Genomic DNA, 26,648 nt, shown 5'->3' with positions numbered 1-26,648 from the left:
CATTTTTTTTTTATGTTTCAATGTACAGTGTTTTCCACATGTTTAAAGCTGTTTAAAACTGCGACCTGTAAAAATATGTTTTGCTCCGTAAGCTACTTAGAATGCAGTTTAGTTGTATGGGAACGTAATTTCATAGGAGACATGGTTGAAATCTTCAACTGCTTAAAAGCTCTCAGTCGCTCACGCTAACTTTATTCTGTCACATACAGTGTAATAGCAGCCATAGTAGAAGTTTCCGCCAACATCAGTAGAGCTGAGAAAAGTTCAGTTTGATTGTCCACAATGCAGTCATAGCTACAGAAGTTTTATTTATTTCTGCATTTTATTTGATCACTGAGGTTAACCCCACATTCTAATCTAAATTCACGACATTCTTTTCCTGTTTTGTGCAAATAAAACAATTTCCCTTTCAGCCTGACGTTGAGCATAAACATACTGTAAAAAAAAAAAAAAAAAAGATCTGCTCCTCAGTTGTGGTCTGTGGTCTCAGTTGTTTATTGCAGCAACACTCACCCTTAACCATTTGAACCCCAGGTTCTTTTTGCTCAGTTTCCATTCGTTGTGTTGGACAAATAATTTGTGGACTGTGAAAACAACATGCTCTTTTTCTTATCTTGGCTCACGACGATTCGTAAAATGTTCTCTTACATAAGAGAACAGCAAATAAGAAAACAGAGGTGAATCCCACAAATCAATTGGTATTAACAAAATAAGGGAAAGAAAATATGAAGAAATGTGTTCTTTTATTCACTCCTTTATGAAGCCCTATTCTTATTCATCTTGAATAAATAAACATTTGAAAAAAAAGAAAAATCTAAAATACAGTATATAACTATACCTATGGAATGCTGTGTGGGAAATGCTGTATTTGAGACTGAACGTTAAGGATTTGTTTATACTGACCAATCACGTACTTATCTTTATTTATACATTTATCATTAATTAATTAATCTCTGTACCGCAATTTATTGATACTCTTGCACTTAATTATATTTCCGATAAGCTATAATCGACCAAAGTATAAGCCCCACTGGCACGCTAGTCTCTACTAGGTTGGACACTTAAAGTCAGGAATAAGCTGAGGTGGTGAGTACAACCTATTAGATTTCACTGAACCTTCGTTGCCTGTCGAGTGTGTTTTGAGAAGGAAACTACTATGTTCCACTCTTTAATGAGGAAGGAGGTCTGAGAAAGAAAAGTGTAAGAACATGGACACGCTCTCACTCTATTAGTTTTCATTCTCCTCTCAAAAATGATGAAGCATTTGTTTACATTTTTTCCGAGCTCCTGAAATTCTCAGAGTGCATGTTTGGAGAAAAATCCTGTGTTTCTTTTAGGCTGGCTGACCTCCACTGTGTGTTTTTGTTATTTCAGATTTGTTATTTGTGACCCCTTTAGTTCCGTTCATTGAGCACAACATGCTTGGGTTAGAGATCTGTAGCTTTCAGCTTGCTGATGGACATGTCCTTATTTTGTGTATCATGTTTGCCAAGTAAAAGGCTGAAAATTGCTGAAAATTGCTTAGCCATCATTGTATTGCATAACAGTTGAACAGTCTTAATAAAAAGTTCTGAAACAGTTCAGTCTGAATCTTTTCATGCTCAACAAATGAGTGCTCTTCACATATTTTAGATGACAACTTGAATAGAATTTAATGAGGAATTTATGCAGCAGATACAAAAAAAATAATCGATAATTTGTGTTTCCTTCTTTTTGGTACGCCTGCAAATTTGTGATTGATTACCTAGACTTTCTCCATTTCAGGAATCTTCTTGATAAAACTACATACCACTGTGTGCATGTCGGTGCCAACAGGTCCCACATTTTTAACATTTCGGAGCAATCATCTAGTGATTGAAAGTTGTTGGTGTGGCTGAAAAGAAGGTGGACTGCTATCTCTTATATTATTTATTGCCCCCAAATCTTTGACATATGCAAACATCTGCATCCACGAATGTGAGGTGCGTTTCTGAGAGAGAACATCAGGTTTGCAGGTGGCCTTCTGAACACAGCTTGGATTTATAACTTCGGCATGTTACAGTAGCTGTCTGGTCACCAGGAGCTTCATGCACAATGCCAGTTAAAGTACGGGATCTCACAAGAAACCATATTTGTTGATGCCAAAATTCTGAAAATGTGGAAGTACTCATTTTTCTATATTACTGTAGGTACCAAGGTACCAAGAGGGCCCCAGACTGACAGGGTCTGAAATCCGAAAGGATGCAGTAAACTCACTATGGACGTGTCCATGGGATGCACCTTATCTTTTTGTTAAAGGTGTTACATTATGAACAACAAATCCATGTTGAAATTGGCAGGAGGAAAGCTAGTTAAGGTTAGCAGATGTTGCGTTCAAGTTCTATTCAGTAAAGAGAATATTAGGCGAAGGTAAATTCTAAGGTTATCATGATGGGCTCAAATGTAACCAAATAGATATAAGAGACCTGTTTAACCTCTTAATATTTGCTCAAAGCATTGTTTTGTTTTTCACCATGGTATCAAATGTGGTATTTAGAATCGTGGAATTTCCCAGATATTGGTTAATATATGGTAAGGAAGGCCTCTGAGCGAGGCTAATAGTGTAACCACGGTTTTGCACCTTGAGACTTGTCTTGGAAAGGGAGGAGTGAGTGGAGGGGTATTCAGTTGGTTTCAATCTGCAGGCACACCGCAGGATGCTACCATACCCTACATACTTTCACTTTACTTATTTCCCCCTGATAATTTGCATCAGAGAGTGAGATGAATTAGCCATTAATAGAAAGACGCCACACATTGTTCTTTGACTGTAAGTACAGGAGGCATAACATTACCACGCGTGAGGTTGCAAAGATGTCAGCCTGGTATTGAATCCCAGAAACAACATTAACAACTTCCTTCCTTTTACATGCGTTGACGGCTCTGCAGACAGTGAGAAATGGGAGTTACAGTAAGAATGTGAGGCAGTGGAGGGGGGGGGGGGGGGGACTCTTGTCAAGAAAACATGTGAAAGTCGTATCGCTGTGACAGACTTTGGGCTAGGAACGAGTGAGGGCAAATGATAAATGGATGGGGTGGCGTCATAACCAAAGTATTCCCTTGGTTCTTTGCCAGGGTGTCTGTATGTGCTGTACTTTTAAGTAAGCAGCTCATAGTCTGATCAAATACAGAGCCAGCCAACAGCTCTGAGGCTAATTGAATTAGCAGTCACAGGACAGAACACATGCTCACTTCTCTGCCCTCCTCCTCCTTATGATAGCAAGCGTTTGTCGGGAACATAACAACAGCACAAGCACGGGGTAAATCATACGGCCTCTAATTTGAGAAATCGTGTTTCTGATTTTAGTTACAGCAGGATTTAAGTAGACCCACATCATGAGGATGCAAATGCTTAACAGAGTATTAGATTCTGGTGTGAAAGGTATATATCGAAATTTTAATCTTTAAACTTAATCCAACCAACTGTGGTCACCACATTTACGCCTTTTGTCATATCTCATACCTATCTTTCATGACTTTGCCGAATCAATTTGTTCAGTTTTTAAGGGGTTTTGTTTAAATACCATGTATCAGTCAAAAGCACCAAAATAGATTGAAATAGCCTGAGGTCATGGTTGCCTACATAGCCTGTGTATGTTAAAGGTGCCCGATACGAAATTCAGAGCATATCTAGAAGCTAACAGCGCTAACAGTGCGAGAACTAACAGTGTTTACTTGAGGGGGAACCGGTGGGTGGGCTCTTTGCTTCTTCTTCTGTTTGGCGTGACTGCATTATCAGCTTAGCTAATAGTTGTTTGCCGCTATATTACTGCTCTTAATAGCTCATAGAGAACCTTTGAATATGCTGGTTAGATGAGGGTTGCAACAATTCCTTCTTTTTTGGCCGCAGAGAAATAAGCTGTTAACACAACATTGACATAAATGACTAACATGTTCACTAACAGGTGCCTATTTAAACATCCAGCAGAGCGGTGAGATTTGAACCGTAAAAGTAGTTGCAGTTGGAGGCTATAACACCAAAACATTTAGCAGAATAATGTTAAATTGCTCCGTAGACTTGAGACGAACTGCAGAGTCTGTTGAAAATTGTCTGCGGGTTTGTTAAGCGGGACATCTTTCAAATTACACATACTCCTTTAATCCGTTGTTGACAAAAATACTGACAGGTGCAGCTTTAACTTTGACCAACTTTGACAAACAAAAGCTGCGGTTGCTATTGTCTACTTAAGCTCAATTCCGAGCTTATTGGTAACAATTGTGACTCTGATCTACGCACTTCATGAAAACCCAAAAAACTGTCAGCTCTCCTTGTTCCAGTGGGTGAGTGTAAGGACTTACACAAGGAGCAATGGCTTATTGCCATGTATTTAGCAACTGCATGGTAGCGACATGTGCATAGATACAGCAGAGAAAACAAACAGGAACGCCCAGCCTTTAACATGATGGAGTAATCAGGAGTTGCTGGAAAGAATGTCAACAACGGGCCAAGTGCATGCAGGGGGACAGCGATGGAAGGAATAAGTGAGGGCAATGGCCTCGTAGAGCATGCAGTTGCAGTAGTTGCTTGAGATTTAATTGCCCTGCGAAACTATTTTTTCAAGATATATTTTCCTGAGGAACAGTTGCTGAGCATGCGCCCTCTCTTCCGGTATTACTAATCTTCCCTGACCACTACAACAGCTGTGGGAGAAATGCCTCGGTGGAATGACTCCTCCTCATTACATGCTGAAGGAGCTCCGAGACTTTCCCACCCATTCATCTCCAGTCTGTCTTTTGATTCAAAAGACAACTTTTCCACTCTGTCTGAGCTCCTGCGGCCTAATCATGACCATCCAGGAGAAAAATCCATGTTAAAATCTGTACTCTGCATGGGCGTTGGTGAAATGTTCCACCGGGCACTTGGGGCCAGTGATCTACTCGGCTCCACTGCTGCCTGGGAAAGCCTGAGTCAGACTGGTGAAACTGGACCTCACCCAGACAGCCCTCTTTCTCAAAGTCCCTCCATTTCTTTCTTTCTAAATCTCTGTTTATCATTCATGTATGTCACTTTTTCTCAAGACCACTGTCCTTGTCTCTTTCTTTCCCTCTCATTCATGTTTTTCACGTTTTGATAAGTCAAACTGAGCAGTGACAACACAGCGATGGTATGTTTGTCCACTCACGTATACAGGAAGGATTCATGCTTGTGTCATATTCTATTATTATTTTATGTTAAAGGTTCCTTTTTAAGATAAGATAAGATAAGAAATTTGCAGGCTTACAGCAGCATAGAGTAAAGTGCACACAAGAGACATAGTAAAAGAAAGACAAGATAAAAATAAAAAATGAAATAAAAAAACAAGTATTATAAATAAGCAATAAGAAACAGTAGAAAAACAACAATAACTGAAAATATTATATTTACAGACAGAAAAACTATTATAACTATTATTGCACAGTGTATTGTATTGCACAGGTTTTTATTGTCATGTGTCATGTGGTCTGCTGGGAGCAGAGCTGGTTGTGCAGCCTGACAGCAGCAGGAAGGAAGGACCTGCGGTACCTCTCCTTCACACACCGGGGGTGAAGCAGCCGGTGGCTGAAGGAGCTGCACAGAGCTGCCAGGGTGTCCTGCATGGGGTGGGAGAGGTTGTCCATCAGGGATGACAGTTTAGCAATCATCCTCCTGTCTCCCAACACTTCCACTGTATCCAGTGGACACCCCAGCACACTGCTGGCCTTCCTGACAAGCTTGTTCAGTCTCTTCTTGTCGGCTGTCGAGATGCTGCTGCTCCAGCAGACCACTGCATAAAAAATGGCTGATGGCACCACAGTCCTCAGGAGTGCTCCCTGCACTCCAAAGGACCAAAGTCTCCTCAGCAGATAGAGTCTGCTCTGACCCTTTTTGTAAAGTGCATTTGTATGATTAGTCCAGTCCAGTTTATTGTTCAAGTGAACACCCAGGTACTTATAAGATTTCACAATCTCAATGTCCTGTCCCTGGATGTTCACTGGTTCCGGAGGACAGTGTTTACCCCGGCGGAAGTCCACCACCAGCTCTTTGGTTTTATGTGCTATTTAATAAAAAACTAAAGATGTCATGAGATCCGTCAATTAAGGATTTTAGTGGTTGAACTTACTTGAAATTATGTCTTTCTCTAGCTAATACTCAGAGTCCTTGGCCTACAATTTACAGACCAGCTGCAGTCACGGGTACCATGAAGGTAAAAAAAAGCCAGGACACAGGAAATAGACCAGACCAAGAGAAACATACAAGCCTAAAATACAGACGGATAAATTTCCCATGCTTTACAATCCCTAACAAAAAGAGACGTAACTGTTGGCATGCATAGTTGCATTGCAGTAAATGTGGCAACCCAAAGCTCTAAGTACACAGCACATACCTACATGGACCACAGGCACCAGAAAACGAGGGGAATTCCCACCCCCCACTGTTCAGCCCGGTCTCTACATTAAAGGTGGGCATCTCACATAAACAAGCATGTTGTTTTGATACCATAAACCATATGTCTGCTCTGTGGCAGCCCTCCCTTCCTTCCTGGCCCTTGTCATTAATAGCGAAATGAAACAACGCTTACTTGAGACATCTGGTTAACACGGCTTCGACCAAAGGTGTTACTTTTAGAAGTAGCTTCTGTGTAATTACTTAAGAGCAACATCAAAGACGGTGGCCATTCTTTCCATGTTGAGATGTAATACCTCATGTGCTACAAATTTGTACCAAACATTCCTCAGTAATGTCCCTTTGTCTGCTTCTGGATAATAGCTGATGAGGGTGTGTAAACGTGAAATGCCAGAGTTCTACCTGACTATCATCATGATCCCCCAATCTTCCTAAGCTTATAAATCGATATTTCCATTTTAACAATTGATGAAATCACTATTTATAATGTGAAAGGAGTCTTTTAGTGAGGAATCCACAAAGAAACATGACCTGATTCTGCAGTTCTGCCCATCTCTAATGGGATTTTTAGCATCTTTCAGCTTGTTGTTTCGGTTTTAAGGCTCACAATTTTACTGATTCGATTGAGTCTCAGGGCTCTCATCAGATTCCTTACCAGCAGCATGAAGTATTACGAGACAAATATGCTGTTTTATTTGCAATGCTTGAGACATCAGCAGATGTGCCACCCTCAACAGATAAGAAAACATATCCAGATGGCTCATTCATTAGCTACTTCCGCCATTCATTTTGGATGAAGCAATGTTTTTTTCCAGAGCTGATGATGAAGTTATCTCTCTCTCTCTCTCTCTCTCTCTCTCTCTCTCTCTCTCTCTCTATATATATATATATATATATATATATATATATATATATATATATATATACATATATTATGAATACAATTGCTACAGATGTGAAGTGGATACAGTTCTGCAGTGCACGAAAGTGAAGCATTTTACTTTGAAGTGAGTCAGCAGACAGAACGGTCAACTTTATTTTGGCAAAAAGGGATGAATACAATTTTGTTGCATTCATTCCGGGTAATGTGATAAATGAATATATGTCTCTTTCTTTATCAGTCCGTATGGATTATTTAAAGGGACAGAAGTCAAATGGTGATCAGCGGTTGTCTTCAACTGTCCCCCTGTTTTGTATACATGTTTTCAGGTTTAAAAGTTCACATTCATATCTCCTTGTATCAGCATATTAACACAGAGTTGAACTTGCTTTATTGGCGTTATGAGTTGAATGACTGAGCTGGTGACTGATAAGTATGTATCTCCACGCTGCTGTTGACACAGTCCGACTTTGGAGTTGCCGTGAAGTCAATGGATTCATTCATGGTACATTACTTTCTCTCCCGTTGCAGCTGTAGAGGGTGTGTGTGTGTGTGTGTGTGTGTGAGAGAGAGGGAAAGAGACAGAAAACGAGGGGGGAGGCAACTCATATTTAACCTGTAACTTGAGAAGCTGATAACAAGGAGCGAATGAAGGAAAAATGAGTGTGTGAGAAAGGAGTGTGTTTGTGTGTGTGTGTAGTGAAATAGAAAGGAACGACAGTGGGACAGAGAAAGAAAAGAGCTGTGATTTTGTCCCGTTCCCCCTGATCTCCCTGGGAAATTCAGTTCAATATTTTTCCTCCATTCTCGTTACTCATGTGTCTCCCCTGTTTTGGGAGGAGGGCGAAAAATGGACTGAACAAGAGGGAGGAGAAAAAACCCCAGGCAGAGAAAGAGAGGGGAAATCAGCTCTAGCCAGTAGCCAGACTTTGCCTGCTTATTCAGCGCCCAGTGCTGCACTGCGCCGTTTCCAGTTGTGGGATGTTGAGATCTGCCTTTTGGCTGCATGCTCACATAAAGACATTTTTATGCTCATTTTCTTGGAGGAGGAGGAGTGAGAGAGGGGGAGACTAGCCAGACCTATTAGCCTGGAGCCTGAAAACGCACACACAACTCTCTCTCTCTCTCTCTCTCTCTCTCTCTGTATGACACACACACTTGTACACTCCTCCGGCTCTGCGCTGCACCAAGGTAACAGTGAGTGGATTTAGCTTTAGCCATCTGGTCGGAGCGCAGGGAAAACCTCTCTGCTGCACAGAGGGGGGGAAAAGGGAAAGGACGATGCAGCACTAAAACACAGAGAAAAAACAAAACAAAGAGTTAAAGAGAGAACGACACACACCCTGAGACAGGATGGCCACCGCAGTGTTTCAGGTAAGGAGTGTGGTTGTTATGCTGGGAAAAGAGCTGCTGCCTGTCTGGTATTGGAGCTCCTGGCTGTCCCAAGTGCTGGCTGTGCTCTGCTATGTTTCACAGACTCCACGTTACAGGGTTTGCTTAATTTGAAAGGGAGAAAGCTTTATGTGCTCTCAGATGTATGTTTTTTTAGGCATGTATGTAACCTGGCATTGGTGCGGTACTGGAATGGTTTGTTGGTTTTACTGTATGTTCTGTCTTTGCATATGCATCTGGACAGTAGATCTGAATGTGCATTCTTCTGGATATGTGTCTTGAAAAAGTGATTAGAGCACAGCACTGTTTCTGTATGTCCCGCGTAGCTGGTATGGATAAACAGGACTGTGTGTGAAATAGCATGTAATGGAGACAGAGGTTTGAATTTGTGTTTGTTGTATCACTGTAGAAGTTGTTTGTAATGCGAAGCACTGCTCATTTCTGGAGTGCTCGTGTCTGTGTGTGGTCTCCTTGGCTTACCATGTTTTGTGGTTGGTAGCCCACGGTCATGGCTGGAATGACGGTGGTACTTTAGTTTTGTTTGTATTCATCGTGCTGTATTAACCTAACCCTTTCTGACCCGGAGGGGTCAGAGCACAAAAGAAACTGCCAACAGACATTTGTGGTAGAAAGTCATATTTCATCTATAAATAATCTATTATGCTTTCCACGAGAGAGAAAGTGTGTGCGTTAGCCTTCTTCCACTGCTTTCAGTGTTGGTGTGTCTGCAGCCATGAACTCAGCCGCAGTGATGTTTCATAATAGGACCTTGCAAAAGTTGTTGCACAGAAAAACATCGCCCCAGGCGTGAGAAAACCCGACTGCACTTTTGGAATTTTTGACACTTAGAGTGAGGCACAATTGCCTCCAATTTGCTTCATATTTGGGAGAAAGACAATAAGGGCATAGTGTGAAAAGCATAGATTTGTAAGGTTAGCACTGTACGCTGACAGCGGTTTTCCCTGTCCACCCGTCTGTGTGGGTGTCTGGCTTCTTAATGGATTCTTATTTGTTTAGGAGGATGTTGTGCTGCCAGCACATTATACTCTGTAAGATAAGCCTTGAATTGTTTCTAGTCCTTCAAATAGATGCATTAATGTTCCACAGTACAATGGAGCTGTTAGAACACAATGGAAGCCTGATGCAGGTCCCATTGGTGGTTGCTGGTGTGTTCCTTGTGATGTTTTAGTTATGGAGGGGTCTAGCACCAGGCCAGTGAGTCAAATCAGTCAAAGTTACATGGCTATTGGTCCCTGTCACCTCCAGAGCTCTGTGCATTGAGTATTTACCTTGTCATTCCAAAGTTCCCATCAAGTACAGTGTGCACAGCTGACTATATTGTACATGGCAGCTTCATTGTATGCCCAGAGACCCTGAGGCCAACCCGTACACCTAGCTTAAACACTCCAGAGAACTGAGGGACACTGCAGAGTTGTGTAATAATTCTGCATGGGTTCATCAAGACAAGTGATCCATCACGTTTCACCTAGTCATTTGTTAACCCAGTCGCCAGGAAATAACGACACGTTGAATGCCAATGTTCCTTTCCCTGGTGATCAGACATGGTAGGTTTAGGCAACTAATCCTACCATACAACAACAACCTGCATTAGCGGTTGTTGTTGTTCCTTAACCTTATGTAACCTTAAGCAAAGTTGCAACAAGCGTTACTCCGGTATGTAAAACAACTTTACGTAAAGCACAAAGTCAAAGCTAACTTTTGGTTTCACACGGGACACAAACAGCGGTCTCCTGGGTTTAAGTCCTGTGTTTGTTTGATACATCCAGCAGCCTTTCCACCTACTGAGACTTCCTTCTTTGTTACTGTGTACACGTTATTCAACCAAGTTACTTTCAATAAAGGTTGATTGGTGTACTACGTCACTTTCTCTTCTAATGCTCTGCTGTACCACCGCTCCGACCAAATACAAAAACATACAGATTCCTGGCAAATGCAGCATTTGATCCATAGTAACACATTTGTCGTCACTTGTATGATGTGTGACCCACACATTCCTTTAATGCATTCCTTGTCAAACATAAATGTAACGCTGCACTGTCCTGCCCGGACAGCGGCATTACCCATGACTCCTGGTTGTGTGGGAATGGCGTACATCCACTGGCAGGGAGCCCGGGCTGGACTGGGTTTCAGAGAAGACATTTTTCATCATTACCATCTGCCAGGGAAACAGAGCTCCAGTCAACCCCCCGTCCCTCCTTTAGGCAGCTCATGATAGATGCCTAACCGCAGACACACACAACCGCACATGCAGCCAGGACGGGCACATACGAGGGTAGGCATTTTGGGAAGGTGTGTGTTGAGTGACTATGTCTGTGTGTGTGAGTTTCTGGGATTAGGGATAAGGCAATGGTCCGTGGACCATATAAAACCACCAGCATGGATTCTCATGCCTCTCTGCTGACGTAATCCATCCTTGGTGTGTGTTTGAATGTGTGTGTGAGTGTCAGTTCTTCTAGACCCAGCTTTACCTCTTGAATGACTGTGTTGTAAATGAGAGCATTTTGTTTTCATTATTTTTTTATTTTTCCTCAATAATACAAACCAAACGGACTTTGCAAATGACGTGTTTGAATGTCTGTCTTTACTCCTGTTATAAGAATGGCCCCTTTGTTTCACACCCATACATGGCTTTTATGAACATCCCACCCTCATGTTATATTGTTCCTTCTATCCTCACAAAATGCTCTGCAGAGCTGTAATGTGTGTGCAGCAATGTATTTATGCCCTTTGTCCTCTGGACTAAATGCTGGCACAAACTGTGAACCCCCAATACATTAGTAACATAAATAATCTATAGCCGTGCCAAAGCATCATGCCCTACAGTTGGGCTTTTAGTGTGATTAATTGTATCCAATGGAGGCACAGTAAAAGTGTCCCATTTTGCAAGGGCGTCATAGGTTTCACTTATGGTAGTTACTTAGCAGGTCGTCTGGCACATATGAGAAACTGCTGTCATAGGCCCAGAGGAAGGCGTTTAAAGAGTGTATGAAGGAACATATCCGGAGGCTAATGTTGCAATTAAAATGAACAGTGGACCCTTTTTAGAATTTACTGCTTTGGGCTTTAACAGCTCAGTACCGTTAAGAAGCGTCAAAGACCACCAACACCGATCAAATCAAGCCTCATTCGTTCACTCGGAACTGATGTAAGGTTTTCTGTTTCATTGGTTGGTTTTATTTTGTACCACAACTGAAACCGTTATTTCCACCAAATTTGTGCATCAAATCAGGCTTGGGTTTCCCCATTTTTAAAGTTGGGGTGACTTTGTTGGTTTCCACTAATGAAGAGCTAAACTCTGAAAGAAACCACTTTCCCACAATCATTGTTTCTCCCCATTTGTCCTTCGGTGACAACTGGTGCCAGTACACTCAGACCAAAGCTTTCTGCAGAACCTCACAGTCTAATACCCCTTAAATAGAGGAACTTCTCATAATACCCCTAAAAAGAGGAGCATTATGGTGAAACATTTAATGACGGCTAATCTTTCAAATGACTCTGTGCAATCAAGCTTAAAGCCCGGTATAATGGCCCTTTTCTTAAACACAGTTTGCATTTTCATAGTCATGGAACGAGAAGAAAGGAAAAAAAAAATGTCCCCAGTCTTTTACATTGCTTTTTAGTTTGACAAGCAGATTGAAATCTTTGATCACCAAATTACATTGTTCATCATTTGCCGTGTCAACACCAAAGATAGCTGCCCAATCAGTTGCCAAACTACCCAAACCAATGTCTTCTAATCACATGTAGTCATTTTGTTCTAGAGGTAGACGGCCTTATTTGACCCTTGCATTGCTCCATCTGATAAATGCAGACCTATTTGGCTTCATAGCAACTTGATCTTTATTGAACGTGGCTCCTCCAACTCAGCTGAAGTTCTGTTATGTTATATGCCATATGGAGAGTTTTAACTTTTCAGATGTATAGCTTTATTCAGCTTTTGTTGCCCCAATGCCCTCAGATGCATGGGCTAAGATGTTTTGCGTTGGTGAAGAAGTAGAATTAGGGGCAGCCTTAATCTGGAGGTTCCCCACAACCCTTTTTCTGTGTATGGTATGGAACATGAGGACACCTTTGTATCAGTTTGGTACACAACAGTTTAGAAGGTAAACAAGGTAGATAATAACATTTTCAACAGTTCATGTAAATTTATCTCAATTTCAGTGTTTAGGATATTTCTAACTGATTTGGAGGATGGTTATTCTGGATGTAATGCCTTAGTTTGGGCAAATTACTACTTGAAAAAGATGTGATTTGTTGAAGCATTTGAAGCATGTCAAGATATGCTGACAACAGTCATCCTAAAGCACAAACATAACTTTCTTTTGAGATGGAGATTTGGTTGAGAACTCAGAAGACCAATTATATACTCACAGGACATTTTGCTAACATTTCTGGTAATCCCTTAATATGGAACTATTTTTTTGCCCAAATTTAATAGATAAAGTAACAAGAGACAGACAATTTAGGATATTTTAGTTTTATGGTATTTTTCCCAGTAGGCACCACAAGACCAGTTCCAGTTTTGACTTATTCAGCAGGCATAGGAGAGACAAGGGGTTCGTGATGTCATATATAAAGAATTCACCTCCAACACCACACTAGTCGGCCTGTAACGTAACTCTGGATTTAGTTGCTGACTTTAATACTTTGACGTGAATCTAATGGACTTTGACAAGATGCCATCGCTTTGAACCTCTGTGGTCACAGATTACATCACTGCACACAGTTTTTTTTGAGATTTACAGCAGATTTGGAGAAGCAGCTCCTGGCTATGCTCTCAAGGCATCAACTTGCATTAGACCTTATTGGAAAGTACAGCCACCAGGATGGAATAGAGTAGGTGGAGGATTTTGCCAGCCCGTTTATTTACTAAGGTTTTTATTTCTTCATCATGGATAGTATTTGTGTAACTTTGATGTAATACCCATAATAACCATTTCTGAACTATGGTTCCCCAAAACTCCTTATCCCTGTGTTGCTTACAATAAATCCAGTCCCCAGATTAGTGTGTGCATATTATTTTTCACTGGAAAAAATGAATTCAAATGGAATTTTTACACTGGAATTTGTACTTAGCCTTGCACAAGTACAATTTGTGTACAATATATTTTGTAAACTACTATGTTACCTAGTAAAAATAAATCTTTCCGATAATAAAGGCATACTATTTCATGTTAAGGTGCTAGAGGAAGCATCAAATCAGTCCGCCTTGATTCAGTCAATTAAAAACATCAGTGAACGTGCGGTTCGATTCCATATGACTTAGCATCCATGTGAACACGATGTGAAGTATGTGCCCCGCGTGTCAGTTGACTGGGATGGTGAAGAGGTTGTTTTCCTTTTTTTTTTTCTTACTTATCAAGCCTTCATGTCTCTCTGAGGAATGTTTATAGAAAGCAGACCTGGATTCTTAGTTCTGCCAGAAAGGCCTCATGTTGTTGTTTGCTTTTCATGGCTGATTGATGGGGAAGGGGCGCTTGTTCTCAAACAGAAAGACAGGAAACTGCGGTGCCAGGTTCTCAAATCTCTCCTAGCAGCTGAGATTTGAGGACTATTGTGCCAAAACCAACCCAGTCGCCAATAATTTTTTGGGGCATTTTAGGTTTCTGCTAAACACGGGATACGTTATGCGTAGATGTGTCCAACGAAAAAAAACATAAAAAAATAAGTCATCTTCAGTTTTGCATCACGCTTGCAAAAGAGCTCAATATAACGTGTTTAACGATGTAAAAGGACTTGTTCGTTGAAGGCAACAATACCACTTTGTGAAGGTTGGAAAAAACATCTTTGTTTATGTTTAATATTAATATAACAACGTAACGTAACAACATAACGTAACAACTTAACGTAACAACGTACTTAACCATGTAACGTAACAACGTAACTTAACGTAACGCAACAATGTAACACAACAACGACAACTTGAGTTTTTCCGTATTTACAGAAGGAGGATTTTCGTGTTTTTTTTTCTCGTATATAGGACTTCCATTAATAAAAAAAACCACCCCTTACCAGACTTTCTTACAAAACATTATGTAACAAGCTATCTAACGGTTGCTAGTTTGTGAAAGCGTCCACATTCTGCGTAGCTGTGGTTTGCAGAAATGTACAATGCCATCCCTTTTTCTGGCAACTGTGCTGGCTGAAATATGAGGAGAGGTTTGTCTGGCCATAAACAACATGTGTTGCAGCTTGAATATGTGGTTTTTTTTCTGACTGAAAAAATTGTATTTCATCTTCATTTTCACTAGCTTTCTATCTTTCGTATGGTAGTCAGGATGTACGTACAGTAAAAGCATTGCCATGCTGGATATTTCTACATCAAATGGCCTTGATTCTCCAGCTTGTTTATGACTTGCAAATGGCAGTGTTGATTTTGACTCCTGAGACATATTATTAATATTTATTATAGTAGTACTTGTGCAGCAGTGGTTAATGCTTTAGGATTATGGCTATGCAGATCCGAGAATGTATCGATATTCTGTCAGTAGATTTCATATGCATTATGCTGAGTGACCCTCACAATTCATTCTTACATAATCTCCATTCTGATGTTTCCCAAATTCACCTGTTGATGCATGAGGAAAACAATTTGTGCGGGAAAAAAGGGGGGAGTTGTCAGAGAAATAGATAGAGGTGGCAGAGCAGAAGAGAGGACGAGAGAGACAGGGAGAGATTTTGGCGGGATCAAATGTGAAACCCGAACCTGTCCATCTATCTTTCATTACATATGGCAAAGTGTGTAGGTGTGAGTTAGTATGGCAGCGGCCTGTAAGATCCTTGCATGTTAACATAAATATCCTTTCCTCCTAGGGGCTTTCTCCCAGGGTTATAAGTTAAGAGCTCAACTTGTCATGGTTGAGGCTTAGCACAGGCTCGCCTCAACCTGTCCAATTTCCTTCCTGACAACAACCTCTGAGACTGAGGCATTCCTCCTCATACAAAGTCAATACAGCCTAGAAAGACAGCAGCTAAAATAAACTACGTTAGCACCCCTATCGATGGCAGGATATCATCGATTCCCCATGCCTAAACTCAACAATTGCAGTTTTTTAACACATGGTTATCGATGCGAAGCTGTCACTGTCTGGTTAGTTTTATGCAACAAAATTATTGTGTTAGGTTTAGGAAATGATCTCATTTGAGTTTAGATAAGTACTTTAATTATGTAACTTTAAGTTTTGTAGATAAGTTAATGTTAGTATGTGATCTATGTTTAAGTACATTAGGTACATGACATAAGTTAAGTACGTGTGTAAGTTTACTTTGTCTTTGGTTTGACACTGGACACAAACACCGGTCTCCTGGGTCAAAGTCTTGCGTTTGTTCGACCCATCCATCCACTCCTTTCTACATTGACTTTCTTGTTTCGTCCCGTTATAATAACTATGGCCGCTGGAGGTAATCGGATAACAATGAATGTAAACATGGGTAAAAATAAGCTGCTTATACAAACAACCTATGAGGTTTTTTCAGTGCCCAGAAATGTGATGACTTGAACATTACACACAATTCTGGGCAACTCCAATATGAATATTCTGTGTTATGATGGAAAGCTTCTAAATGGTCTTCATGGTGAGATTTATTTTGTCAACTACATCCTGTTTCATTGGACTGTCGTCAAGAGCACAGTGCGGTGATATAAGACTATGGTTAAGACTGTGGCAAATCCTGCACCCAACCATGTTAAATATTAGTCTGCACTGTTACCATAATAACTGTCATAACCATAATATCACATTTTGTGGTTATTTTTCTGTGCATTACGGGCACAGTGATAGGAATACATCATAATTTTCAATCATTTTTGGGTCTAGTTTCTGACCTGACTGTCAGTCTCGCGGTTTAAGGGAAGAATACACTTTAAATTCTCTCTTTTTGATTCCCTCAAAAATGTGTAGAGCTTATTGTAACTTCACTCTGATGTCTGACCTTCACCGTGCAAAATGATGTATGTGCAGTTTGTTTTCACATTTATCTGCAGAGGGAGGACAATTTTCTCTGTGCTCACCTTGTATGTAATTTACACAAGTGTGATGTAAGAACTTTAAACCTCAATGGATTCCTCAGGGAAGTTGGAGACATTTTGTGTCCGACGGTTACACTTTTGAAATGAATAACATTTGCATTGGCATAAATTCTAATTCTAAGTTTTAAATAAGGGAAAAGTAATCGATCAGACACAAATATACATATTTATGAGTACTGTGTGTATTTCCTACAACCCTTTTCCATCTAAGTCTCTCCTGTTTGACTAATCTGAGTGTGTGTCTTTACACTGGTTCCGAACATCTCCCGGGACTGAGCAGATGTCCAATGACATCATGTGGAGAAATGTTTTCATGTTAACAGTGTCACTAAGATCCAAAATTGGGCTGATGCTGAAAGACTATTATCCACTTTTGACAGAGGCTGAAGTTTCCCCCTGCTTCTTGTTTTTGAGCTAAGCTAAGCAAAACAAATCCAAGACAATTGTCTGTACAGTACTTACAGAGATGAAATAGATATCGATCTTCTCATTTGTCTTTGGCTAAGACGGCAGAAAACACGCACTTTCCCTAAACTGCTTTGCCATGAGTTGCTTCACTACGCTAATGAACTTGAAATGGGATTGGTAGTGAAAACTTGGAAACACTTTCTATGACGCCCATGTCTGCAATGCATTATAAACAAACTTATAATGCATTATAAACTGCTTAAAGCACTGTATAAATATAGTTAGAAGCTCTTGCAAGTATTCACAATGCTTGCTAACAATAATCCTAACACATTAAGTAAAGTGAAAATAATTTTCCTGTGTATTGTGTGCTGTTCTTGCATAGATTAATTTTTTTTTTCTTCACTTTACTTAAACCAAACAAGGACCACTTAGAGTGACTTATAATCACATTATAGTATAGTATAACAGTGTTTATGTATTAGACAAAATAATGTATTACAACTGCAGGAATTTCTAATACACCATGGTCTTTGCAAAAATTGTTTGTTGTCTTAAAACTATGATTTCACAGTGCTATAAACATATTCTTATATATTAGAAGTATGTTTTTTATGCACTACAAATAAAATACAAGTATGTCATAGACAAGTGTTACAGAGAAGTTTTGGTTGCTTCCCATCAAAAATAGCACAGCAGCAACAATACAACCAGCTCTTTAAGCAAGGGACTTTCACTTTGGATGCCCCCCACCAACCCTGATCTCCGTGGCTGCCTTTTCCTCACGCCCCCCTCCTCCTCCTCCTCCTCCTCCTCCTCCTCCTCCTCCTCCTCCTCCTCCTCCACCACTTGGCTTGGTGCCAGACAGTGAGAGCCATGCTAAATGTGTAAATTAGCGTGCTGGTAAATACCGGCTCTCAGCTGAAAGAGCCTGGGAAGGGAACGTGACCCCCGCTGTAACTTTGGAACAAAAGAAACAAGCCGTAGCTTCTCCCCTCTCCACGCCGTCAGTCCTGTCCAACAAAGACCGGGTGAGAATGAGCAGGCGCTCCGCTCGGCAGAAGGCCACTTTTGAGTCCCGGGCCACGGGGAAGAAACATGGCAGGGCCTCAAGTTGTTCATACACAAGCAGAATAACATAAAGTATGCGTTATTTATTATGTTTATCATCTTCATGTTTATTTGATCTATTACAGATTTATCTGTGTTTGGATTTTTTCTACTGCAGTGACGTTGATCTTAATCCTTATACAGTGCACACATACATACAAACTTCCATTACGCTTTCATTTAAAGTATACACACTTCCCAGGAGCACACATGGATGGTGCATACACAGTTTTTTTTTTTTGTCACTTCATCATTTTTTGTCACTTCATCATTTAGACCAGTTTCTAAAGTTTCCTCCCAGCAAAGTGTGAATGATGTTCATAGTGGAAAAAAAATATCTGCCAACTGTCAGTCAATCCAAAAATGGTCAATGTGTGACATGCTACTTTGGTTGGATCAGGGAAAACGGTCCGTCACAAGGAAAGGCACAGGTCAGATGCTTCATGCTCCGTGCTGTTGTCATCTCTCTCACATCTCTTTTACGCTGTTGTTCTTTCCAGCAAACTGTCTCGGCACCATAAAAAATCTATTTGATTGTCTATATTGAGTTAACTTATAACCATATTTACTGGATAAGCTGTGCCCTAGGTATATAGCAGTAACAATATGGGGAAAAAAAGAATGCTCTCTAAAGTCTATAATCAATTTTAACAAAATTGGCCAGATGTCTTTGGAGAACTGTCACTTGATCGGGGTCTGGACCGCGTTTGCCATTTAGTGATGCCAAGTTTAAGCTATGATTTTTTTATTTGTCCATCACACGTTCCAAAATGACTTCTTCAAATGTTCATTGTTTTTACTCAATAAATGAGTGAAAATATTATCAAAATTGTTGGCTCTAAAAATTGTCAATCAATTTATTAGATTGTTGATTACTGTGGCAATTTTATCCCCATTAAAGAACTTGTAATGTATACAAGCAGACAATAAACTCATAGCACTTAAAGTATCCGTAGGCACAAAGACATCCACACAAAAAAGAACCAGACACCAACACACACATATGCTGCCGTTCCTGAAGTGTTTCTTATGCTACGAAACATAAATCTGAGAAAGAGAACATTCAGAGACGACCGTTCAGTTGTGTCATGTCTTGCAGTCCAGCCTGCTCAATAAATCTGAGATGTTCCACAATTTTCCCTAGAGGCAAATAGAGGCCATAACTTTCGCAGAGACTGACAGAAGAAAAACAAAATAAAAATGTAGATGTAGTGTGGACATAGAGATTCTAGTAAATAATGATTCAGTAAACGTATAGATGCATCAAAATAGTTATAAATCAATGATTATAGATAGAGAAGCTGATAAAAACAACGTGATATGGAACGGGTACTTGGACCAGAGCTCTCCCATCATTCCTCGGTGCTTTGATAACATCCCAATAAGTCCATACTGACCTGTACTCTGGCACACTCCACCATCACGGCGGCAGAAAAGCCTTCTGCTGCTGGTTACGGCTCACAAATTGAATTTGCACACTGAATAGTTCTGCTGGGATGTGCCAGATGCTTGGAGCTGGATAAACATAAAAGCACTCAGGGCAGCCGTGTGTTTATATGCCAGTGCGGAGGGCCGGGAAAAGTTTCTATAGCTGCAACGCACAGCCCCGTACTCTTTTCCACGCTTGGAACAGGCTTACCTGCGTGGCAATCATTTCTCTGCTTTGAGTAAAGCTGGAATGTTCTTTTGTATGTCTCAATTTATTACTCCACTGTTTGATTTTCCTACATTAAGTTTGAGATTTATAGACATAAGCATCGTAGAGGTTTTACTGTAAGTTGTTTACCCAAATAATGACCCAATTCATCATTTATTTAAGGCTCCGCACCGTCATTAGCGAGGGTCATTAACATATTCAGACCTGGGAAACAGTTACATAACATGCCTGTGTCTGGAGTGTGTCAGTAGCTAGCAGGAAGCTGAATGCACGTGAACGCTGTCCCAGAAGTCAGAGAGTTCTGACATGGACTTTTGTCTGCAGGAAATGGGCCCTTGTTTAATGCTGTTAACACAAGCATGTACGGAATGCAACAACACAATTATTCTTTATTGTATTACACTCATTTGAATACTCCGGATAGCATCAGCACATGCTCGCTCACCAGGCCTCTTCCCCACGCACCGAAGAGCCTGGACAAAGGCTTTGTGTAGGTTTTCATCTCAATTCAAACAGGAGTCAGAAGCCTTTGGTTACATTGCCTGCTTGATTCAGATGTAAAATACACATTTATGTATGGTTCTAGGCCAGTGGCATGTTCTCATCTTGTCTTGTTATAGCTTGAAAGTACTCTTACACATGGCATGTAAGTATTGCATTAAGATACATCTGAACTTATCCGTTCAATTGGCTTATTCTTGGACAATACAAATAAAATACATGCTAGCAGCACTGTGAGGCTGATTTAAAGGGGTAGTTCAAATTATTTGAAGTTGGGTTATATGACGTACCTATCCATATTCAGTGTTTAACCTACAGTAGATAATTGTAGGCACGCCCCAAGTGCTTAGTAACAGGCAAAAAAAGGCCTACCTAAAATAATCAATATCCAATTTAAGTGGAGATGAAGTAAAAAGTATTTTAAATTTTTTCAGATCATATCCGGTCATATTTTAACAATATACGCAAACATAAAATAAAATAATTTCTTTGCATTTTTAAATCAAAATCCAGTAATCTTTTCTGTGTGGAGCCACAGATTTCTGTACCTCTGTATCGCGCAACATTCTAAGCCCGCCCACTTTTTAGCAGTCAAATAAAATGCAAAGGATTTAATTTAAATCAGTCTTGTAAAAAATGATTCCGTTTCACTGGGTAATACACACAGAACAGATGCTCCAGTGTACGGTATATTTAGAATATTTTCTTCGCTTTATCTTGCCGTCAGACAGCCCATTCCTAGAGTGTAACTGAACTGAAAGTGAAACTTATCTACGCTCTCTTCAAAGCCACCAGACTCCATTAACAAAAACAGTATAGATAAGTTTCACTGTCAGTTCAGTTCCCCTTCAAAAAATTCTAAATATAACGTACACTTAAACTGATATAGATCTTTGTTAGGTGGGCCTTTATTTAAGGTGGCTCCTGTCCACAGCAGTTCATTGCTTTGCTTCCGTGTCTGTGTCAGTAATACACTGACTATGGATAATTATCTCATACAACCCTGCTTCATATAATCCGACCTATCTCTTAAAGAACAGCGTTGCTTTGAGCTAAATGTTAAAATGCATTCTTCGTAAGATGTTTTTTTGTCAGGATTATCTTTCAGCTATGGTTTCCCACTGCTTGACTTGTGGCTAACCCACTGCTAAGTGCTCACCTGCCCCCTGCCTAAAGATAAATATTCCCTGTGGTTTCTGGGAGATCCTGGCTGTGACTGCTCTACCAGACTGGCTACAGAGCAAAGTTCCACTCCTGCACAAACTTAGGAGGCAACTACTTAGCATGAGGGAGAATGTGAGCTTTTCTGATGTGGGCAGTCTACCTACCTGCTCAATCTGACCTTTACATCAGAGCTTTTATTACACTGGCGTCGTTGGCTAACTTGTCATGATGTTGTCTCCAATATAATTAACCCTGTTTGGCACAAATAAGAAAGTATGAATTTTATTAGACATGGCATTCAACTAAATGTCAGTTACCAAAGCCTTTTGGGTGTTTTGAGAGGAGCCTTGTTCATGAAGTGGCTCTTTGTGTTATGTTTGCCCGCTTGTGTGCGGGCACAGTTTCACTAAAAGTCACATTTCAGGATTTTAATTTCACAGTAATTCCTCACAATGTATCAGATTTACCAGTTTATCTGATGGCTGAATCTTGGAATAAAAGGTTTCCCAGTCAAAGAAGTGTTCATTGTATTCATTGACATGGCTTAATGGTTCCTTCAGAATAATAACGTCACTAAAGCAAAACAACTCTGGGGCTTAACTGGTGTGGGCGTGTTGCTAGAAGGTCGCGTACTGTTCAACTGGAAGATGAATTATGAACAGTTTCACTGAGTTTGAAACAGTTTCACTGAAACTGTGAATCAAACTGGTTCACATTGAATCGCGCTGATTTCCCCCTGCTGTTTCTCCCCTGCTGTTTCTCTCTGCTGTTGCTGGCCTCTTTGTGCTACTGGGTTATCTCTCTGGACGAGAGTCTTTTGCTGAGTGTTCTCCCAACAATAAAATTACAAAAAATGCCCAGAAAAAAATACAAAAAATCGGCAATGTACTTAGCCAATCGCAGATAGCTGATATATTCATCCAATCGTCCAACCTACTTCATGGTAGTTTCTAATGGGGCAAAGGCCAATTGGTGTTGTTAGTGTGTCAGTTTGGTAAAAAGATATGGTCGAAGGATATGTATAAAATTCTAGAAGCAATTAGACTGTTCTTGTAGCAATATCCTTCTGATATAGCTTAGCTTATTCTGTTGGAAAACACATGTACGTATATGCCTATTTAAGTTGTCCTCCCCCCACAGGCACAACGACAGTAACAACAGGGTGAGGGATGTGTCAGTCAATCACTGTCTGTGCACGCCCACACAGTCCTGACAACAGTTCTTATCAGGCAACATATGAGAAAACACCTGTGTTGGGGGATGTGGTCTGTGGAGTGTAGTGGACGGGCTCTAAGTGTCTATGTTAACGCAAATAGTAGCAAACTATATATAGACAAGATTAAATAATTTGTAATTTCCTTCAATCCAAAGATTTGGCAGTTCGATCCCCATCTCCGCTAGTCCATATCGATGTGTCCTTGGGCAAGACACTTGATCCCAAATTGCTCCCGCTGGCTGTGCCATCTATGCATGAATTTTGTATGAATGATTAGTTAGTCATGACGGGCAGGTGGCACCTTGCATAGTAGCCCCTGCCATCAGTGTGTGAATGGGTGAATGATGACATGTAGCGTTAAATGCACTTTGAGTGGTCGGAAGACTAGAAAAGCACTAAACAAGTACAGTCCATTTACCATTTACCATTTAATTACTAATTAACAGCATCTCATTACCAGATTACTTTAAGCAAGAGATTTACACGTTCAAACATATAAACAGGATCCTCCAAAATGTGGCCTTTTACTTGGCTACAATTGTGCATGCGAGCATCCTTAATGTTTTCTGACTGCAGGTGGACTAGCTGTCAGCAGCTTTCAGTGTGGAGGCAGAGTCAGGTGGAAACACCAACCAGGCCTGAGGGGTCAGGGCAGAAGGGGGGCACCCCAAGGAGCAGGGCCTCTGAGAAGAACGGCATGTCGTTGTGCATGGAGTGATAAGGATGGTGGTGTGGGAAGGGGGTTATGGGGAATTGAGGGGGTGATGGAAGGGTTAGAATAACTTGTAGTGGAGTTGATTTGAGCCAGACAGAGATACAGTATCCTGTCAACTCCAGACACACTCCACAATGCCAGACGAAATGATCAAAAAACAGAGACGCATTCCACTGCGATGTCATCATGCATGTAGACTGTTGATACGACAACTTGTTGGGCAACTGTGACCGACAGCCATCACAGAGGAACATTCTGACTTTGGCATCACCTTGGAGACTTTGTTTTTGACATCTCACACACTTGCATGGGAAAGCACTTAGAGCCAGTGTATTGGAGCATGTCTTCAATTTAGGCACTGCCTCTTGTCATATCAATGAATCATCTGCTTCTGCTGCTTAAAGCGACCAAAACATGTAATCTAATTAAGGTCATTTCCTGTTTAGAACTATCATTGCTGTATTCCAGATGGGGTAGCAGCTCTAACAGAGACTTCAATGATGCCAAGGTGACTTGCACATCAACAACTTAGTGAATCTAATCAGCCATCCTAACTCCACGATGGCAGTCATCCAGTGTTCCGTTTACTTTGGTTCGGAAGCATCCACTACTGGTGGAGAGTGCAATTAGATAATGCCTTCATTTTACTAGCTGTTTGGGGCTTTTTTGGTTTGGATTTTTCGGGCCTCTAGGGCAATATTGGCTTATTGCAAAAATATCCGTATCAGTATCAAAACATTGCAGTACTGAAATACCAAAATAAAGCCTGTTTTAAAAAATGAGTAATGCTCAGTATATCTCTCAAAAATCTAATATTATTTGGGTATCATTGCATCTCAGGGTATTGTTTAAAAGATTATTCAAAATATCTACTATCTGACCTAATCTGTGATACATTCTGCATGTGTGTAACTCATGTTCCAATTTTAGCCCAATAACATTCTGTTAAGCTGCAGCAAAGTCTAATGAAAGCACACAGTATTTTAAAAAGGCAAACATTAAGATGTCTTCAAAAGGGCTGAAATTGTATTTTATTTTTGCTGGCAAAACGCGGAATATGCCTCCTTCACCATTAACGAAAAGCAGACCCCAACCGAGCAGAAAGCTTGTGTTCATGCAATGACACAATTAGTCTTGGATAAGGGGGGTGGTAGAGAATGAACAAAGATGAAAGGTTTAAGAGGTCGACAGTTGTGATAACCCCGTGGTCTAATCTTTCAAAGCTAAAACAGACACAGTTCTCTGATAGTAATAAAAGAAGGATAAAGGATACAAACAAGTCAAAAGCCTACTGGAATAATGAAGCTGGCCCTGTGCTATTGTTTGTCAGTAATCTGCGGAGGGGATGGTGGTGCTACATGGCTAACTGGTGAAAATTAAGTTAGTAGGGATAATCCCCCATGTGCTACGTCAGAAGAATGATTGTATAAGGGGTGCAGAGGGGCAGAATACAGACATGCACAGGAAGGAAACATCAGTGGTGACATCCTGTTTGTGTTCATCCTCATCAAAGGGTCATTTTATTCTGGAATGACTTCATTTTAATCTTCAGTTAGAGGCCATTATCATTATATTCTTCCTGTTTATCAGTCTCAGTCTTCATGCTCTTGCTCTGAGCTCAAAGAATGATCATGGAAACTGTCTGACTGTAATCGGATTAGCCCGGGCACTTGATAGATCATGAGTTCTGTTGGAGCAACCCCGCCACCGACTAACTTCTGCTGATACTTCAGTTGTGGTCAACAATACCATGGAGTATGTAGGATCAGAGTTCTAGTTCGAGAGATGAATAATTAAGATTTTCTATTAGGTTATTGCATTTACATAACATTATCATCAACTTGCTTTGCTGAGTTCTGTAGCTGTTATAGTAGGGTTAATGCTTGACCAATGCCATTTTTAAACACTGTACTTTCTAACTGAAATTCTGCATACAGTACACTGAAACAGCAGTTTCTTAACATGACTTAAAGTCCGCTAAGGGCAGCTCATATTTATTTAGGGTAATAACATTGTTACATTATGATGTTACTTATTATTACCAATCGTTTCTCACAAAGCTATCCGTGTGGCATTGTGCATTGTGTGGCCAGTTTTCTCACTGGGATTATCCGTCTGCTGCTGCTGCTAAATATATTGATCAGTGCAGCTTTAAGTCTAATGAAGCCTGTCCCTCCATTCTGGTTTGCATCTGCGTCTACATACAGTAGCTTTGAAATATAACATTGGCTGCATGTTGGGCTGAATCGTGTCGGATGCACTTTCGAGATATGAAACTATAAAGCCTGACCTAAATGCATGTTTCAAGTCCATGGTTGTTTATATTATCATGTAAAAAATGTCTGCATTTAAGCAACTGTATGACTAACTATTTCTATTTTTATTTTTAGGTGTCTTCATCTTGTGTTCCAGCAACAAACTATGAGCTGGTAAGTAACACTTTTTTTGTTGTTTTGTCTTAGTAATTGCTTCCATGCTGTATGTGCTCAGCAGGCATTATTGGCTCCTTCCTGGTGTAGAATTATTGCAAACGGGGTCAGAAAGTAACAGCCTCTATCAGCTACACTAACAAGGTAGTTACAGTTGCACGTAATGAACCATTATCTAAAGTGCCCCTGAGACAACCCTGTGATCTGGGGCTATATAAATGTACTTGAATTTCCTTGACCTTTTTACAGTTGATGTTTCCTATTTTCCTAAAATTGTTAAACGAGGGCTTTTTTTTTCTGATCTATTAGCTGCTGTGGCATTAAAACCAAAATCAGACAACAACGGTAAATAAAAAGCTGTGCCCTTGAATCCGCTGTATCACGATGACGTCTTTTGGTGTTTGAGTCTGAGTCTGAGTATGAAAGTGATTTTGCAAGGGCAATAAAAAAACATGCTTGCTCCGTTGCCTTATTTGGTATTGGCATTAGAAGCCGTGTTAGACTTGGAGATTATCAGCTCACTCTCTTTCTCGTATATATTGTGTGTTTAAATGGTTTTGGGTGCTTGACAAACCAAAGCTAATATCCCCTGCACTTTTCTACGCTCACAGAGAAAATATTTCTGGAAACGTCTTGTTTTTCTTTCATAAAATCTGCAATGATCAAGCAAAAACATGTTATTATCCTCTGCAGATGCTTTCACACTAGATGCTTTCTGCATGAAGACATCTGTTTTAGATGTGC

General features: G+C 40.4%; 1 protein-coding gene across 4 annotated transcripts in view; it reads left to right on the top strand.

Moving 5' to 3' along the window:
* Positions 1-26,648, top strand: part of tns1b (tensin 1b) — a 163,835-nt gene that overhangs the window by 62,857 nt on the left and 74,330 nt on the right. For 3 of the 4 annotated variants that reach the window (XM_054614701.1, XM_054614700.1, XM_054614703.1), the window contains exon 4: positions 25,866-25,904. In XM_054614701.1, coding sequence (XP_054470676.1) covers positions 25,866-25,904 — 39 coding nt within the window. Of the gene's footprint in view, positions 1-8,447; positions 8,637-25,865; positions 25,905-26,648 lie in introns of those variants that run through there. The other variant, XM_054614704.1, reaches the window with a different exon arrangement.

This window comes from Anoplopoma fimbria, chromosome 16 (genome assembly GCF_027596085.1).
Source record: "Anoplopoma fimbria isolate UVic2021 breed Golden Eagle Sablefish chromosome 16, Afim_UVic_2022, whole genome shotgun sequence".
NCBI classification, from domain to species: domain Eukaryota; kingdom Metazoa; phylum Chordata; class Actinopteri; order Perciformes; family Anoplopomatidae; genus Anoplopoma; species Anoplopoma fimbria.
This window is presented reverse-complemented; position numbering and strand designations above follow the sequence as displayed.